Raw genomic sequence first — 20237 nt, 5'->3', positions numbered from 1 at the left:
CTTTTAATTTCAAAGCATTGCAATAATTAATAATTTACAATTAACCGTAGACCGTACCTTAATAAAAAGATTTTTGATATAAAATAGCCCATAGAAAGTTACAATAAAAAACAATGGCCCAGTGGTTAGAACGCGTGCATCTTAACCGATGATTTCGGGTTCAAACCCAGGCAGGCACCACTGAATTTACATGTGCTTAATTTGTTTATAATTCATCTCGTGCTCGGCGGTGAAGGAAAACATCGTGAGGAAACCTGCATGTGTCTAATTTCAACGAAATTCTGCCACATGTATATTCCACCAACCCGCATTGGAGCAGCGTGGTGGAATATGCTCCATACCTTCTCCTCAACGGGAGAGGAGGCCTTAGCCCAGCAGTGGGAAATTTACAGGCTGATTATGTTATTATTATGTTATTATGTAATAGAAAAAGCGGGTTCATCATGTTTTATAACTCGTAAGAAAATTAATTTATCGATACATAAGCGGAAGTGTGGCATAAAAGAGCGCGTTAACATAACCGATCATTATTTGAAAGATACGCGTGTCGTACTCATATGTAAAAATAAAATATAACAGCACCACTAGTCTCCCTATCCTTTTTAACGTCATACGCAAGAAAGAAATAGTTATATTTAAGATTTAAAAATTAGTTTGAATTTGTGCAAAATCTGTGTATAAAGCCATACCGTGCGTTTTTACCGCGTAAAACGTAACTTTTGCGGCCCCGTGGATTGTAGAGTTATGTAAATCTGTAATATTTGTCAATAAATGGTCTGTCTTATGTATAAATATTTTGAAGAATCGAACTGGTAGATTCAAAATAAGCGCGTTAAAATGACAAAGAAATACTTCAGCCTCATGCCTAAAATATGTAAGTGATGTTTTATAGCAGTTGGAATGCTAGTCGCTAGAAGTCATAAAAAATGTTTTTTTTTAAAATACAACCTTTATCGTACTCCGTGACATAATCTTAACACCTCTTATTTCAATTGCCGCTTCCCAGTTTCTGTCATTTTTAAGCTTGTGTGCGTGTATCTGCGTATACGTGTATAAGCACTACTATAATAGTCCAGCCAATCGATTAAAGTATCGTGATGCATTATTTTTTTTTATTTTTTTTTTTCATAAAATGATATACGACATCGATTCATGCATGTTTGAAGAAAAGACACTGAAACAAAGTCATACATTATCTCTACATAGTATAAAACAAAGTCGCTTTCCTCACGCGTCTGTACGCTTATATCTTTTAAACTACGCAACGGATTTTAATGCGGTTTTCACTAAGCAGAGTAATTCAAGAGGAAGGTTTATATGTATAATACTCGCATATTTTAGTAGAGATAAGAGGAGAAATTCAATTGTTTTATATTTGTTCTTCAAACTAAAAATGTATATAGGCCTTTATTGTACTCGTGTGAAGCCGGGAGGTGTAGTTAAATATAAAAGAAGTATTATTTGGTGTGTATGTGAGTGAATGTCTGTAATAGTAAAATCCGTCATGCACATCATGAAATAACCTTAACTCTATTGTGTGAATTCGGGTCAAATCACTTTTCCAAATTTAATAGCTGTACCTTATTAGATGTGGTCTGATGGTCTTTATGCCATAAAAAAGTAATTATCTTTGTTTATTTTATTGTTTTTATACGTATATTAAAAACAACTTCACGTTTATATTCGTAGATCCGTATAAAATAATCATCTCTTAGTATAAATAAAATATTTAACATAAACATTTAAAAAATGTATGTTAAATGATAATTTATTGTTGTGGTCGAAATTCACCCTGTTTACCGCATTCGTTCCAATTTTACAGATCTATGGCACTGTACCGTTTTTATAATATTTTTTAAATTCGACGTTCACTAATATCTTAAACACATATACAATTCAAAATGTCAAAGTGTGTTAATGTACTCAACAATAAACTCGACATGTACAGAAGTTACACACAAATATAATCTTACACACACTTAACAAACGAGACAAATAATAAATACTCAATATGTGCTATTGGGTCCATATCAATTGTACATCTCGTTTTTTCACGTCCGGATGAAAAGGGATGCATTTATTAAGTGACAAAAGATTCGAGTGTTGATATTTTCTCGTGAGAAGTGTACCACATTTGTAATGGGCTTTATACTTTTATTCAATTTCAAGTCGTATTGATTTTTTGTTTATATTGAATATATCCTTTGGATCTACCGGTTCTCTTTAAAAAGATAGGTCTTTTCAATAAAAATACAAGAGCCATCGTAATAATAGCGGTCACGAAGAAGTATAAATGTACATAAAAATACTACGTGTTTTTATAATCACTTTTGTCTTTCTCAAAATGTTTATTTTATAATAATCCATTTTTAATTCGGTTAAAGCTAATAGATATTTTAATTACTTTTATTATTAAGTTATCTTTAACTTCAACTACAGATTTAATTTTTCTGATAGACCGTTTAAAGGTTTTTTTTTTTTATGACGACCCAGAATTATCCTTTGTTATTATTTATACAGCTAAGTGAAATATATTATAGCCTATACCAATCGAAGACGGATAAATAAACCTTAGATTAAGTATACCATACGATTTGATGATAGCTCAGCTTTACTGCGCACAAAAAACAGTTCTTGATAAATATATATTTCTTCACTTATATCCACTGTAATTTTACTTCCAAAGTTAAAATAACAGCTTCATTGACATTAAAACCCTTTTTGGGCTATTTCATAATGAATATCACATATTAACCCTTTTGACCAATCATATCTTGTCAATTCAATGTCAAATATATTCATCTTGTCTCTTCTCCTCTTATGATTGGAGGAGGCAATGTACTAAACATTTCATACTCTTGGTAATAACTTCAGACAGTTATGCACATATGAGTACATTTATTACATTAAAAACCGTTCAGTAAATAATCTGATCGACATATTTCAATTATTTGTCAAATCCACTTAAAAATAATTTCAAATTAATTTAATTATTAATGTCAGTTATAAAAGACGTGTCATATATCATAGTCATTACTTTATTTGGTAACAAAAAAACAATAGAAACGTAAAAAATATCCCATAATTTGTATTGCTTCATTTTAATTACAGTAAGGCCTCGCTCGTAATAAATTCTGACAATTAGAAGCTATATGGGAACTACATATGTTAGTTAAAAGATAGAAATCTTCAAAGTTCTTGCACAGTTAATTTTAATTGTATAACTCGTTCAAGTTTAATTTGCAATGCTTGCTGCATACTTTAAAACATAAATATGCGTATGTAAACAAATTGATAATACTTCAACGAGAAATTTCAATTACTTTATTATTTTTAAAATTCGAATAATTATTTTCCAATTTTGTATGTTCTCTCTTCTCATGTAGGTCGGCTGGTTCCTTTGTTGGGATAAATGCTTTTGGCTTCTTTTTATGTTTAGATAAAACTGTTTGTATGAATATTTTGTTTTATTGTTTGATGAAATAAATTGACTACCTATTACTGTTTATATCAATATTTTTCTTTCCATACGTGTGTAAAGTTAGCATATGCACCTCCTGACCAATTATGCTAATGCTAAGAGATCGTATTGTATGTTGCTATGTTTTACTCGGTGGTAGGTCTCTGTGGTTGGTACCACCCACTCATCAGATATTCTATCGCCCAACATACTTAGTAATGTTCTGTTTCGGTTTGAAGGGTGAATGGGACAGTGTAACTATAGGCACAAGGGACATAGCATCTTAGCTTCCAAGGTTGGTGGTGCATTGGCGATGTAAGGAATGTTTAATATTTCTTACATTGCCAATGTTTATGGGCGGTAGTGATCACTTACCATCAGGTGACCTATTTGCTCGTCCGCCTACCGCTATCATAAAAAAAAAGAATATTCTACCGAGAAGCACCGGCAGGAAACTCCGTAGTTACTCTTTTCCACCATTGATGCGTTGATGCAATGGCGGTGATGACCCTTTACCACCAGGGAAAAAATGACCCATTTAAAGTAAGTAAATCCACTTCTCAATACTCCTTCTACTTTTTTTTCGTGCAAGTAAAACTAAATATGTCAATTATAACTATTCCTTATATAAATTTGTATTAACCATAATTTCGTTACCCTACATCCGTTGCCCTAGTTTTAATTTAGTATACAAGTTTACGTTATAACGTATTATGTTTACGTAAGCCGGTTTTGAATGTGGATGTTTCTGAGATATGTGCTACTAAAATGTGCGCACGTTCATATCAAATTACTTGTTAAAATGGTGATGCACCACTTTAACGTTAAGAATGTACGATATCATTGAAATTTTAAAACATTGAGCATTTGATAAGAGATCAATCTTATTTGGTTCAATTGAATTATCTGTCATTCATTCAATTTTAATGAAATATATTTTGATAATATCGACTGTTGAATTTATCACAAAAAGAGGTTGATTTAAAAAAAATTAAAACGATTGCATCTCAGAACGTTTGTAGCAGAATTCGAACCTTTTTGCGTCGGAGATATTTCACACATTCGACCATGACATTTTAGTTTCATCACGATAGGTTTCATTTTTTTAAAAAAAGTGATTCTTTAAAAAAAATTATTATAATTATGTTAATGACAAACATTCCTTTTATACTTTCTGATGTTAAGCGGTGAGTTTCGAGTTTTTCTTACAGAATATCTCTACTGAAGCTTGATACAATGTCTAAGCAGTCTAATTTTACAATTGAATTAATTCCGAATGCACTTCGTATGCACTGCTCGAATTTATTCAACGTCATTGTCATACAAAATATCTAATTAATACAAATATTCTATTCACGTTAAAGGTGTTTAGGCGGACTCTATGTGTATAGGAGCTCCATCAATATTAATAAGCAGCACGTCGAAATTTTATTTTATTTTTCGACAAAAATATCTGTATTTTATTTTCGTTTTGATTTAGTACTACGATTTGCCCTTATTCTGTTCATAATATGACCAAAATAATCTGGACTATTTTTTATAAACGGCCGGCCGCCTACAAATTCCCTTAGTAGATTCTTACGACATTAAGGGTTGCGATGACCTAGCTCTATTCAACTTTATCGGAACCACAGAGTTATATTTTTTATTTATTTATTTAGCTGTGTCATATGTGACATTAGCAGATTTTTTTTGCCTAAGTCAAAGAATACGTCATTAAAAAAAAAGGAATTTCAAAGATTATTGTAATCTCAAATTAAACAAATAAAGTCCTTTTAAAAGGTTCGAAATGAATTGCAAAATTTCTCATGTGAAAAAGACTTAACGCCAGGCTACAATGTTTTATTTAAATTCTGATATAAATCTCATTGATTAAGTACATTGAATGTTATAAAGGGCAGTCACCTTATCCAGTCTTTACGTAAGACATAATGGTTTACGTCACACTTTTTCTCTTACTCTGGAACTTGCATCTGCCAAGTAACATTCTATTATTTCTTGTTCAACAAGTTTTTATTTCCAACTTGTATATTTTCCAATTAAAAACAAGTTCATAGTGCTTCCAGCCTATAATAAGAACGTATTTGATTTCCCACGATTACAAATGAGCCGTTGACAGTTTTTATAGGTTATGTAGTTTTTTTTTAAATATTATCTACGTCGAGAAAAAAAAAGTTATTACAAATTGAATATTGACTTGATTGACAAGATTGAATATAGGTAATCTAATATAATTTTATCTTCAATAAATGAATACTTACTTACTACAAATTATCAATTAAATCAATTTTATTATCTATGCTTATATTATTTTATTGATATTTTGACGAGACTTTTGTATTATGATCTCAAGACAATTACAAAATCACATTTTTAATCTATTTGTTATTAGTTATATTACTTTAACCACAAAGCATTTGGGTATATACATAATACCTATATTATACTCTATGGTCAACTACCTGAAACAATCAATAGGGTCGTATATATACTTTATTAAATAATTTATAATAAAAGAACAAAATGTTCTTACTAATGTAACGTCTTAATTAAAAATGTTAGACCTTCCATTAAGGAAGGTATTGACTTCGACATGTTAATGAGTCATTCAGAATAGGATTCAAATTGCATTACTCAGTTGAAATTAATAATTATTATGTATTTCGTTTTTGCAATCATAATATTAAATTATTTCGATATCGTCTGCGGATATCGATTTTATTTTAAATGGCTGTTATTGTGTGGGTTCGTTTTGAATGTGTGTGTCTCGCGTATCTTGAGCATAATCAAATACGTCATCGATAGTCGTTACTTAAACCGCTTTAAATTGAGGTAAGGTTTAATACAAGCTCGTCTCTGTATGTTCAGCCTACTCATCAGTTAATTTAACTACTGCAATAGAGTTTCTTGCCGGTTTCTCTCGGTAGAATCGGTGAATTCTTAAAATATTCTTTTTTGATCTTGACGCTATCAGCGCATACGCATAATAAATGTTTTATATTTTTTGTACAATGTTAGTTTCTATGGGCGGGCATGATAATTGCCTATTTACCTGTTATTAATATAGAAGACTAAAAAAAGCACATCAATTAAAACCATACGTCTAAAACTCTATAAAAAGTTATGATTTTCACTTATGCTAAACTATGTATTTGTATCGTTTAAAATTTCGTATCTTTGCGTTAAAATATTATAGTACACCTTTCCGAGTCTCTTTGATTAAGAGTTAGAAATGCAACTTAACGGGGCAATAAGGCTAGGCTCATTCTTACCATCTTCGTCGGATCGTGATTTGACATGTACATATATACCCAAAGTCCTCAATGAAATAATTTAAACATAGTATAGTGATTTTTATTATAGCGAAGGCTCATAAAATCATGACAACAAGTTTATAAGGTCACAAAGGCTTCACGGAAGACGACCGGTTTCAACCTGTTATAACTTGCAAACTGGATTCCAACAATCACTTGTTCGCGAGGTAACGAAAACGATGTGTTAATTTGTTTAATTTCATGTCATAAGGGACACGCAAGTCGTTAAATTCAGGTCAAATATTACGTAATGTATATAATGTATTATACAATATATTATTAAGTAATATTGTCATTGCAAAAATCTTAATATGAATTTTTTTTTCTTAGTAGTTTATGTAAGGTAATCTTAAATTGCGATACAAATTTATTTGCCATAGGACTGTATGTTTCATTGGTTCACATTGCCATTATGCTGGACTCCTGGTTGAAAGCTAGCACCCAGTCCGTCATTACAAGACGTCACGGGATCTTTAATAAGGTAACGTTTGAGGATATACCGATTGGATTTAATATATAGTATGTAACTAGACGTGCCCGCGACTTCGTGCACGTTTGAATTTAACAAAGAAGTTATTGTTGTAGCCTAAGCCGTAATAAACAGACAGACAGACAAACAAAAATAGTAAAAAATGATATTTTGGTATATTTACCGTGTATACATACATATGCATTTAGTATAAAGCTGTTATTTTAATATTACAAACTGACACTCCAATTTAATCATATGTATAGATACAGTAACAATCCCGAATTAAGACGTTGTCTATGTTATACTCCACTCGTAAATCACATAAAGTCGATGATTCTGCGACTGATAGCTCTCCGATCGTGTCGAATCGACGCCCATTAGATTATGAGGGTTATGAATTAGAGCGGGTACACATGTTTGCGCACAGACTTCAGTACTAAGATTGTCCGCCGTTGCCGAAATTCGGTTAGGAGAACATTGTTATATATAAACATTTTATCTTAGTTTACGGCGTTTGTGATAGCAACCGGAAGATGTGGCTTAACATACACTCCGAGGCACGGTTATAAAGCTCCTGTGAGACGCAAATGACTGCCAACGAAGTATTATACATAATATGTTTATTAACTTAAGTAACATGATATAACTAGGCTTAGTTTAATCACAAATACCTATAAGGATTTTTTTTAATGTTAATACATTAAAAAAAACAATTTGAAATCAATAAAAATTGTCAATAACACTTTTACATATATATTTTTTTATTTTTTTAACTTCAGAGTTCAGAGTGTCTTATAGGTTTAAGATGAATTCTGAGGTATAACTTAGTTTTAGTTTTTTTTTAATGTTTTCGTTTTATTTAAATTGCATTTGACCTTATTTTATCGCTTATATAAAATTAAATTAAATTTAAGTCGTTATTTCATAAGAGCATTCGTGTTTTGTAATTATTATTGTGTACCTATATTTTTTGCCAATATACGAATACACTACGATAATTTTCTTAACTCATATAGGTATCACAGGTAGGATCACAAATAGGTATGTGATAATATTTAATAATAACATTTTGAAAAAAATATTACCAATACTACGATGCTACAATGTCAAAGAAACAAATTTGTCAATTAACTGTCAAAACACAATTTACGGTAACAAGCACAGATAAAGAATTGAATTTAAGTACAAATCAATAATTAAGTTATAGCAGTGAAAATACCGTAAAATAATTAGATAAGTTAAAAAAAAACTAGAATAGATTTTATTTATTAAGCGTAACTTAATTATTTTAATTAAGTTACAATTACTTTTATATAACTGAATTGAAAGGTAATAAAGTTTATAATAATGATTGAGTTAACTATCTCAACGTTATCGTTTAATAATTAATAATTTTATTAAATTTAATTTTATCAATTTCCATTCCTCCCGCCTATTTATTTTCATTGATTCTTTAAATTATTTATTAGCTGAAAATCAAAAACATTATCGATTATAATTATTTTAATCGATTTTCAATCGAACTTTAGTTATATTGTAAGTTCGATTCGATGTTATCGTCGATAATATTTTTAGACTAGCAATATAAAAAAAAGTACGTAATGTTTTAATGTTCTAAAATTATTATAATAGTTTAAAATAGTATACAAAATAAAATTGAAGTCTTTTTTAATGTAATACACTTATTTTGCTATATATAGACCTAGAAGCCCTAAACTTGATCTGCACTATTCCTTTGCACCCTTCGCTATGCGGTCACAAGACACAGCTATAATCAGTACGGAAGCCGAGCACCGGTACTCCGTCCGTTTGTACGTCTTTCTGTATAGATATTTCGTTTTTATAGGTTCGTGTTGATAGAAACGTGCGGTTATGATAACTTTTATTCTATCACTGTGAGCATTTTATCATTAAATGACGATTTTAGTTCCATTCTATGGTTTGTAGACGAAAATAAATTTATAATTATGTACATAAACTATTATTCTAGACTTTTTTAATTGTATTGTAAAATATGATTTTTTTTTTTTTGTAATTTAATATACATATTATAATGTTCTGTTCCTGTATTTTTTATGACTTATGAAAATGATCAACCAAAAATAAAAAGTCATATATAAAGAAGATTTGATAGCAATATATAATATCAAGCGCGTGCTTATATATTATCAACATCAACGGTTGAACGCGGAACATTTTTTATCGGACCATTCACAAATAACTGCCAGGGACCGTTAACACCTGCCTACGACAGAAAAAAAACATGTCTCATAGAACTTCGATACAATCAACACAAAACCTATTAAATATTATAAAGAAACCGGTAATTTTAAATTTGAATTTCATATTCACATGATTCGACGTCGATTGCTGACGCTACATCGCAAACAGTTATGAACTGTTATTATTTATAAGATATCAGAGTCAATAATCAATCGTCAATCCGTGGCCAAAAAACTTATCCAATAAACGCCGTTATAATCTTTGTGAAATTACGTGTTGTGTAAGTGATAACCTGTATTACACAGCTTTTACAACATCAGTCGAGATAAAACTGAAGCGTAATGTGAAACAAAGTTAAATATTTAAATTATTCTGTACGAATTCCTCGAGCACTGTCATTTTATTGTATCTTAACATACTGGAACGTAATCAGCGAAACCGGTTCTGAGGTATTTTAACGGATAATATTGGAGGCCGGCTCTAGAGAGCACGGATTGATTGATGTGCAAATACCAACTCACCGGCCGTTAGGTGCCGAGGGGGAGTGCACCAACTTCACCGCAAACAGGAACTGGATAGCACACACTAGCAGACAGCAGAGGTTCAATGATAGCGTCAACGCGCACAAAGCTAACGTCACTTCGTACACCACTGCGAATTCCTCGGGAGCACTTGTCGCGGGCGCGGATATCTTCAGTAGGAAAAGTAAAGCTAGTAAAGCCAAGAGTAAACTAACGAGGCACAGTAAGGCTAACGATGTCAAAGCTTCCTCGGTTGCGGCCCGCGTGCTCCTCGCCCGCGTGAGAGCAGGCCTGCTGGGTTGAACACCGGTAGCCGTTCCGTTGGCAAGTTTCGGGGGAGATGCGACCGGTACAGGTGTTACTACAGGCATGGGGGCGACGGTAGTAGGCGACTGGGCTCCAGGACTGACGCTGGCCGATGTGCCTCCAACAGAGTGTTTGGAGGAGTCCAGAGTGGAGACATTGAGCGGGAGGTGGTGGTGCGGCCGCCGCGGCATGTTCTGGTAGCGGTGGTCGGCATCATTCGCCGCAGGCGGCCGCTGTGCATGCTTCAACATAGCGCAGCTCTCACGCCGCGGACCGCCATCGCTTCGACTGGTTCCCCGGCATTCGGGCCGGTTCCGACGTTACGTTCACACACAACACGGCCACTACGTGCGGCGGACGCGGCTCGACTGATTCCCCCCGACTCTCTACCTGCCTACTCGTAATTATGTCAATCAAACCGGTGCAGGGTGCATAGTGGAACCAACCACCACGATCGCCTTTGCCTTTAAACCTCCCCTTACAATGAATAATACTTAAAAACACAATTGTTCTAATGTAAAACAAACTCGTGAGCCGATTGTTGTACAAAGTAAATACGGCTTGTTTAAATATACAACGCGCGACAGTAATAATATGTTTGTCAACCGAATAAATATTATAAATATTTCACGTAAGTCTAACTATTTTAGACTTAGTTCTCACTTACAAACCATAGCCTTAACATATTGTTTTTTATCGCTTAATTAGGTCTCATTCTTTTGACATTAGGCTGAATTCTCATACGACGGATAAGTACATAACCAGTTTTCCATAAACAGGGTCAAGGTTTCCTTTTTCATTGGCGAATTCTAAGATTTAGTAAAGGCCAAATACGAAGATAAAGCTATGCGTGTGGGTTTTTTTATCATATATTAAAGGTATTTAAAAAAAAAAGAGTTACAAACTTGTGGATTTTTTTTTTTTAATATTGAAATAATATCTTTTTCCGTCTCGCATTTTTAATTTGGACCGATAATTATTGTTTTAATATTAACAAATAACCAGTGTTTATTCGTTTTTATAAATCAGAAGAAAAAAATAGATTTTAATTGATACTTTTTTTTTAAATAAATTTTTTAAGTTGCATTTTTGGCTTATTTTGAAAAAATCTAAAAAACGTGAAAACTCAAATATGGTTCACTTTTTCATCATGTATATGGGGGTTTAAATTATCGCAAATAATCACCCCTATCACCTAACGGGAATACGTCGAATTACCAATAACCTTGTATATACAAATAGAATTTCTTTGATGCTCGCGACATTTTAATTTTAGCAAAAATTATATTACCTGTAAGACGACAGCTATCTTTAAATCCATAAAAAAGGGCGTCTGATGATTGACTGAGTAACCCACTCAGCTAATCATCAGATATTCTACCGTCAAACAGTAATACTTCGTTTTGTTTCAAGCTTAACTACAGACACATCACACAAGGGACGTCATAACATCTAACTCCCAAGGTTGGTGGCGTATTGTCAATGTAAGGAATGGTTAATATTTCTTACAGCGAATGTCTAGGGCTGTGGTGACCACCTTCAGGTGGTCCAGGCTGACAGACCAATTTCTCGCCGCCTCAATATAATAATTATAAAAAAGGCGATGGCAAAAATTTACTAGAAAATATCACTATGGTTGTATCACAAGGTGCTCTTACAAATTTCTTCAGGTAATTTAACTTTACATTCAAGTGAAATTGACAGATATTTATAAATTATATACAAAGACATTTTTTCAATAGTCAACCTACTCTGGCAATTATGACCAATTGACCTGTAGGACGCAGAAAAATTATAATAAGGCGTACCTTGAGTAGGTAACCATTACTAAAATAGCTATGGGTAGGAATTCTCGAAGCAAAAGATAAGGGTATAAACAGACGTAGTGTTCCACTGTTATTTTTTTTTATGTTATAGGGGGCAAACGAGCAGTAGGCTCACCTGATGGAAAGTGATTACCACCGCCCATGGACATCTGCAACACCAGGGGGGTTGCAGGTGCGTTGCCGGCCTTTTAGGAATGAGTACGCTCTTTTGCGATAAATAAATAAATAATTAAATAAATGATTGCGTTTTTATTATATTTGCGAAGTGAAGATCATCGGAACGACCTTCGCAAGGTGAAACGATTGTAACCGCCTTTCTAAAGCAGCAGAAATAAGAGTACTTGGTGATTGTACTAATAATAAAAAAAATGGAATGAAATACAGAATCTGTTGAATTTAAGTGTTCAGCCCAAGATCGTTCACCAATTAACCTATGCGTCCCTGATAGCCGGGAAGAGAGATTATTTCAATAATATTTTAATTTATATTTATCCTGTAGAGGCATTCTGTAAAAAGAATATCGAAAATATCCGAATGATATGTAACATTGACTATTGTAATTATAAAATTTATATGATACACGTATCAAAATGGCGTATCACTGTATTTCGATAGTCAACTATCCCCAATTGAGCTACGAATGAAATTCTAACAGTATTGCACTGCTGATTTGAAAATTTTAGACACTAACGTTGTCCATTATAGTATTAAGGTGCTAATAATAAAAGAAACAATATTTTTTAATTATATACATTGGCAGCCTGTAAATTTCCCACTGCTGGGCTAAGGCCTCCCCTCCCTTTTGAGGAGAAGGTTTTGGAGCATATTCCACCACGCTGCTCAAATGCGGGTTGGTGGAATACACATGTGGCAGAATTTCGTTGAAGTTAGACACGAGCACGAGATGAATTATAAACACAAATTAAGAACATGAAAATCAGTGGTGCTTGCCTGGGTTTGAACCCAAAATCATCGGTTAAGATACACGCGTTCTAACCACTGGGCCATCTCGGCTCTTTTTTTAATGAAAACCAGGCAATATTTAAAAATAAATGAGCTCCCAGTACCCTACACCTTAAAGCTATTAATATAATTGTAATGTCATTCAGCTTGGTGAAAGATAAGTCATTGGCCACTCGATGGTAAGTGGTCACATCTGCCCATAAGCATTGCAAGTCGTCAAACCTCTACCAAGCATGTGATCACATCTATAAATTCCTGGGGACATTAATTAAACTATCTCGCTCATATTCCAGGTTTGGATTAAGACTTTATTGTAAATATCCTTAGAAAAAAAATTAATTGTTTTGCACGATATTTATTTATTTCCGTGTATTTTTTTCACGTACGTAGATATAAGAATTTATTATCGATGTCAATATAGATAGATTTATATTTTCTAAGGCGCCTTGCTGTCCTCTTTCTACGCTCTACCTGGTATGCTAAAATCTTAAATAAGATAATGATACATTGAAATAATGTCTGTTTACTAATGCCACAACCTTGTCTAGTACCATTTGTTGGCTTTTTATGTCGAAAAGCGAAAAAGTTTGCGTAATTTTTCTTATTAATGAGTAAACAAAATCATTCACGATACGTTTTATCTATTATGTTTTATTTGTCATATGAATAACCTCGAAAAAATTCATATTGTCCGTGCAAAACCTGAATATATTTTGTTAAATGGCCATATGTTCTCAGATTATAGAAATATGATATCAAGTTTAATCATATGCACATCCAGAAGGCTGGCACGTGGATAACACCTGCACGGCAGATGTTTTGATATAAAATGTCCCACAAAAAGACGAAGACGTTATAGTTAGGTTAGGTTTTTGTGCATTTTAATTAATCTTTTTATGGGTAGGATTGTCATTTTGTTAAAACATGCCGCTACTTTCCGCATGTTCATGTCGCCTTTTTTTGTTTTTGTTTTAAATACTCGGATATACAATTTATGGCTTCGTTGTGTCATTTCAATCAAAAACAGAATGAAGATTACCAAATCTTCAATTTCAATTCAATTATTGAGCACTACTAACAGTTTTTGATTGATATATTGAAGTTATTTCCACTTTAATTTTACTTCCAAAGTACCAATAACATCTTCGTCAACGTTCAAAATGCTATTATTTCGCAAACCAATAATGTATATCATAGATTATTCAAGATCTCGACCAATGAATTAATAAAGAAGGCATATTATTCGATACAAGATTATATAGATGATAAAAAAGCGTGGAGTTAATGCTTGTTGACTCCCAGGCAGGACACATAACATACATATTATATAATTGTATTTAACTAACATGACTGTATTTTTAGATGTTGAAAAAGAGTAACAAAAGTGCTTGTAAAAGCCTACTTGAATAAAGTATATTTTGATTTTGATTTTGAATGATATTGCGTCAATTCGATGTCAATTATTGTTCATTCGGCTTTTATCCCCTTGCGGGTTGAATAGACTACAGCTCCTGCTTTTATTAAGAATTTATTTAAACTTCAACCCCAGGACCTCACAATCTGCCAGCGGTCATGGAAACCACTAAATTAATAAGGCAGCGAGCGAGTGAAAAGCCACTTTGCGACACGTTTATTCAAATTAATATATTTTTATTTTAATCGACTTAGACAAACACCTTTTCAAGCGGTTACTGAGAACGCTTATTTTTTTTGTTCGTAATATATACAAAGATCAATTGACCAATGATTTTTTGACAAGAATCATGCGTTTATTTGCGTGGGGCGCAAGTACAGACAGACAATCATTTCAATTTTTATTATTTACAGTATTTTAATAGCAAATTTAATGTATACTACAAATATTTCATTAATTTGCAGTTTGTTTGGCTTTCACAATTGCTAACTATTAAATAAAACAATTAAATAAATATTTGCTTTACTAAACGGCGCCATTCAATCAGCGGGCTGTTTGACATCAACCTGACTCCTGAAAATAAGGTTGTTTATCAACAATTTCGACGCTATGGGACGTGCAGAAACTTCGCACCTTCGGTTTTTATAAACACCCTAGACTTAGAGAGTCAACAGGGTTGATTTTTTTTCACCCAATTAAAAAAATACAAAGAAGAGTCGAAAGCAAATAAACCTATTCTATGAAGGAAAGATGAAGTGTCATTCAAGCCGCTGGTTGAACGGCGCTATTTAGTAAAGTGGTTAGGCGTTTCATTGAATGACTAATTTAAACAGTTGGCTGCGACATATACACTAAAATTTAGGTAAATAACTTATTTTAATTTAATATTTTTACAAAATAACAATCAAATATTGGATTATAAGACAATTTGATTCAACAGATAGGATAACGGAAACACGCCAAATATCTGTAGGTACTTATGTGTATATTTGTCATAAACGAGAATCGAATCTGAGACCACCAACGCAGAAGACGGGTTCGGTGACCTTACAAGGTAATTACATTCGATTATTGAATAAAACTGTAAATTCAATGTCTATCTAAACGTATGATTGCTGATAAAAATATGTAATGTGTATAAATAGTTATAAGAGTTCATTGATTTATTCATGGCATGTATAATTTAGAAATATAATTATTTATCAACTAAAAGCTAAGCTATGCGCTCAAGTATCGCTTTGCACTTATTTGTACAAACCTGTTTGCGCAGTTACGCGCGTGCGTGAAGAACGGTAGCTGCTCGCTTAAACTCGAAAATGCGTCTGGCGTGCGAAACAATTATATAAAATTTTAACAAAACAATCGACTTAAATTTATACTCTAACAAAATAAATTATAAATAAAATCTGACCTCGTATTTTTTCTTCAAATTTAAATGGTACCTAACGGGAAGTATATCCTCACAAATAGTCCCAAATCGGTCCTTAAATGGCTTAGTTCTGTAGAAATATGAAAAAAATACAAACGAATTAAGAACATCCTTCTTCGTTTGAAGTTCGGTTGAAATATATTTTTTAAAAGAGTTCTTACTAGAAATTTTATTAATTCTACCACTGGTTGTTAGTAGCACAAGAATTGATCTATTTCTAAGAATGCGTCGGAGTAAGACCTTGTATGACGTGACGTTAAACGGCTTGACATTCTCTAATGCCACATCCAGTAACAACCTGAAAATATTACGCTAGGATGGGGGCTTGTCTTCTTTTTAGGAAAAGATTGTTCCATCACACTGATTCAATGTGAGTGTATAGACCTGTGACAGATTTTCACTGATAGGTTTCTTCATGGTGATTTCAACGATAGCCAACATGGTGAATTATTTAAGAATGAATTCAGCGATGTTAACCCGAAATATTTTTGAAGTACATATACTGTATATAATAATTAAATATAGCTTTTATCAGGCCCGTCTTAAACCAGGGTGCAGGAGTTTTGGGCACGCTTCGCCTATAACGGTCAAGTCCGAGACCATAGGTGATGTGCCTGAAAAGGTTTCTTAAAAAAACTTTTTTGAATGGAGCGGAGATCACCGGATCACTGCTTGCGGACGGTTGTTGTACTTAAGGCGGGGCTGGCTTTTTTGTATAAATTTGACTAAAAAATGAACGATAAAATAATTTGTGAGATAATGCCTTTATACACTTCTTCAATTATTAAAATTTGTTTGTGGCTTTTTAATTGCGCTTCAGGAAGCAAGGTTGAATATGAAATATTTATGAGTATTGAGTATTAAACTCGTTCCTATTCCCGCTGTAAACGATAAATCTAGACATTATTGAAAGTACGATGTCCGCACCATCAGTATAAGGTTGCTTCTTCACTAGGATGACCATTTTATTAAATTAGATAGGACGAATAGCTTTTAGCTAATAACGTAATACCTTTTCCTTAATCATAGAAAAAAAAAACTCAACTTCCAGGTAAATATTCTAAATATTGAACGTAAAGATTTCAAGCGCTAAATAAAATTTATTTTCACCGTATTTATTATTATTTTGTGGTAAAGAGGTCTCATGCCAGATTAGTCGTTTTCACGGGACTTTTGGAAGGGATTATGAGCCAATATATATACTACTTATATACTTAAACAAAAAAATATTTGCTAAAGTTTAGTGTCTTTTTAATAGAATCTTTAGAAAAAAAACCTAAATAAACATTCCTGTACATTTGACAAATTATTTGTTAAAAAGCATGCTTTCAAAAATTTCGATAATTCAGTGTACATTGAACGTTAAATATATATATAACCTATAAATATGACTAGTAAGTTATTATTATATTATGCAGGATACATGTGAAGTAGGTATTTATTGATATTTTTAATTCAATCTTGAGTTTAGTGTTCGTCATAAAATTTACTTTGTTCGACTAATCAATTTAAAGTCAATGTACATTGGAACCTTTTATGGTATCTCGTTACGGGCCCTGACGGTCGGACCGCCTATGTGGGCCTCCAATTTCTAGGGAAGATACCCGGGGTTCTCTGAGAGCCATTCTTTGTCCCGGCTGCACCAATTGAGGTGGGGGAGAAGGTACACGTATAGCTTTTCCTTCTATTTGGACAGGATTGGATTATACGCCAAGGAATTCACGTGGAATAAAGACATCATTCGGTGTCGGATCTTCATTTTAGTTAACTCCTCAATCACTGTTTCTTTTCTTTCATCTTTCTGGGTGCCTAGGTGAAAATCTTGCATCAGTCCATAATATCGTCGAGCAATAAATGTTTAATTTATAAAAAAAATTACCTAAAACAACCATCGACTATGTGAAATACAGATCAAAGTAAATTACAACTTTCACTTGACAACTTTTCAGTCCTTATAAGTAGAACTCGATGTATGGACTTCCTACTGAGCTGTTTGACGCCGTTTCACGTCACAGGACGGGCGGGTCGTCAAAGAATGCAGCTCGTCTAGTTTTAGCAGCAGTCCTAACTATGGTCTAGACGCACATTATAGATTTTTAGTTACGTCTGTTTAATTAATTTATATTTATATTAAGTGCTTAAATATGATTGATTTGTGATTCATTTTATATATATATATATATTCTGTGATACGCTTACGCTTAAAGCTTGTACTTACGTAAATATTGTATAAATCACATAATGTTGTTTTCTTATATACTTACTATATAAGTTTGTCTGTAATTGATATCACAGATAAACTTTTTCTTCTTACGTTCTATGCATAATCCAATAACTGATCCTACTGATCGTACTACGTCAATAATATCACACAATTTAAATGAAATTAATTTAAACTAAACTCTTATATGTAAAAAGTTCTTTGTTTGAATTTGAATATTTTATATAAATTTACATAAAAACCTCGTCCGTTAAACAACAACAACTCAACATTATATTTAGCGATATAATAACCTATGAGCGGATACGACAATCCCGTACGGCATGTTCACGTCTTTACCGTAAAAACCAGATTGATTTTATCATTAAATCAATGTAATCAAAGTACGAAATGGAATAAAAAAAATACTGAAGCTTGGTGTTCGTAACTTTATAAATAAATATAAGCAAATTTAATATAATAATTCCATTATCAGTTACGTAATAAAGTTTCGTGTTCGTCGAGATGAGGTCAGTCGGCTAGATAAACTTGAGATTTTCTCGGTTTCACAACGCGAGTGCTAATTGTTAATAATATGGTCACGTGAGTGTCTTTTAATTTTTATTAAAATAACCCCACTTCTAAGGCTGATGCTACATTAGTGCAGGCAATCGAGCAAATGTTCGCGCAAACATAGTCGATCGATGAATAGTGTCTTCATTTCCGCAATACGTGCAGAAATATACTCGTATTTACGAGCTTAAATGATATTCCGTCACAAAATTATCAGAATTCGCAAATATTATATTGGCTGTTTGGTTGTGTACTTCAAATTATGATAAAAATATATAAACATAACATTAGTTCCGTAATAGTGTAATAAAAATCAAGTTCAGCGTCCAAGATTAACTAAATTCGTTCGTTCATTTATTTATTATTATTATTGGTATAAGATAATAAAATAATACTTATTCTTTTCAGATCAGTTATGGATATAATAGTCGTTGGTTGCGGCGCCTCCGGGATTGCAGCGCTGCGGAAACTTCACGAGGCCGGCTTAAAGGTGCTCGGTTTAGAAGCTGCTGATAGGATCGGGGGTAGAATTCGTACGGTAGAATATGGTGACTGTTTTCTTGATTTAGGAGCCGCTTGGTGAGTCATCATATTAAAAAGTGTAACTTTGTTATTTTAAACTGTGGTAGGTTGAGTAATACTCAATCTGAGTGGTTAGCAATACTTATATTTGTTCAACAAACTGCATTACTCGAATATTTCGAATATCATACTCAGTAAAAGATGCCGTATTCAACGTGAACTTATGACTTAAGAATTGTATAGTGAGCGGCATAAGTCGTGAGCACAACCTTCAACTGCGCAGTAGTACTTTTTCAGGTCTCCTTGAAGAAATTAAGGAGCCAGGAACGCAGGAGTTGCAAGCGACCACACTTTCGGCCAAATTACAGAATCTGGCCGAAAGTGTGTGTGTGTAAGCTTGCTGCCATTACTGCCCATCTGTACTTATGACTCGTGCTATTCTATATACTTACTACAACATAGTCCATTAACTTTAACTTCCTAAATAATTAAAAAAATACTACAGTACAAATCATAATTTAATGCATTTCAGGTGCCATGGTGAGAAAGGCAATGTTGTATTTGATCTAGCAAATCCATTAGATCTCTTGGGTAGACCAAAACCGGACCAAAAATATTTTGTCCTGTCAAACGGAACTTTGCTGCCTATTGAAGCGGGCGAAGGAATCGTTCAAGCTTTAAATGAAGAATTAGCTACTGCTAATAAGAATACTAAAGGATCGATTTCTGCATGTATACGAAATGCGTACGTATTTATTATTATAAAACAATCTTAAAATATGTGAATAAATATCAGAATAAATGGTAAGTACGGGTGGGTGATCTTGTAAATGATCCACTCATTGCCAATGCTGTTTTGAATTTAGTGCAGCGTTGGTATAATATAAATTTGCGGCTCTAGGAAATTAGGAAAGTTAGGAAATTTAACACTCCTATGCCTTGTATAGGTAAACAAATGCCACAATATGCAACAAAATACCTCCTTTTCTTGCGCTTGCAAAGTAGACAACCGAC

At 32.9% G+C, this 20237-nt stretch overlaps 2 protein-coding genes across 3 annotated transcripts in view; one reads left to right on the top strand and one right to left on the bottom strand.

Moving 5' to 3' along the window:
• LOC113398523 (uncharacterized) overlaps positions 1-10679 on the bottom strand; it is a 33078-nt gene extending 22399 nt beyond the window's left edge. Inside the window, exon 1 of the mRNA XM_026637292.2 lies at positions 9991-10679. Coding sequence (XP_026493077.1) covers positions 9991-10547 — 557 coding nt within the window. The 5' untranslated portion in view covers positions 10548-10679. The remainder of the gene's footprint in view (positions 1-9990) is intronic.
• The window catches only part of LOC113398520 (spermine oxidase-like), a 34440-nt gene that overhangs the window by 11257 nt on the left and 2946 nt on the right, over positions 1-20237 (top strand). The window contains exons 1-3 of one of the 2 annotated variants that reach the window (XM_026637288.2): positions 18461-18731; positions 19110-19280; positions 19756-19968. In XM_026637288.2, coding sequence (XP_026493073.2) covers positions 18724-18731; positions 19110-19280; positions 19756-19968 — 392 coding nt within the window. In that variant the 5' untranslated portion in view covers positions 18461-18723. Of the gene's footprint in view, positions 1-18460; positions 18732-19109; positions 19281-19755; positions 19969-20237 lie in introns of those variants that run through there. The other variant, XM_026637289.2, reaches the window with a different exon arrangement.

This window comes from Vanessa tameamea, chromosome 14 (assembly GCF_037043105.1).
Source record: "Vanessa tameamea isolate UH-Manoa-2023 chromosome 14, ilVanTame1 primary haplotype, whole genome shotgun sequence".
NCBI classification, from domain to species: Eukaryota; Metazoa; Arthropoda; class Insecta; order Lepidoptera; family Nymphalidae; genus Vanessa; species Vanessa tameamea.
The sequence above is the reverse complement of the archived record's forward strand: the minus strand, read 5'-3'. Positions and strand labels throughout refer to the sequence as shown.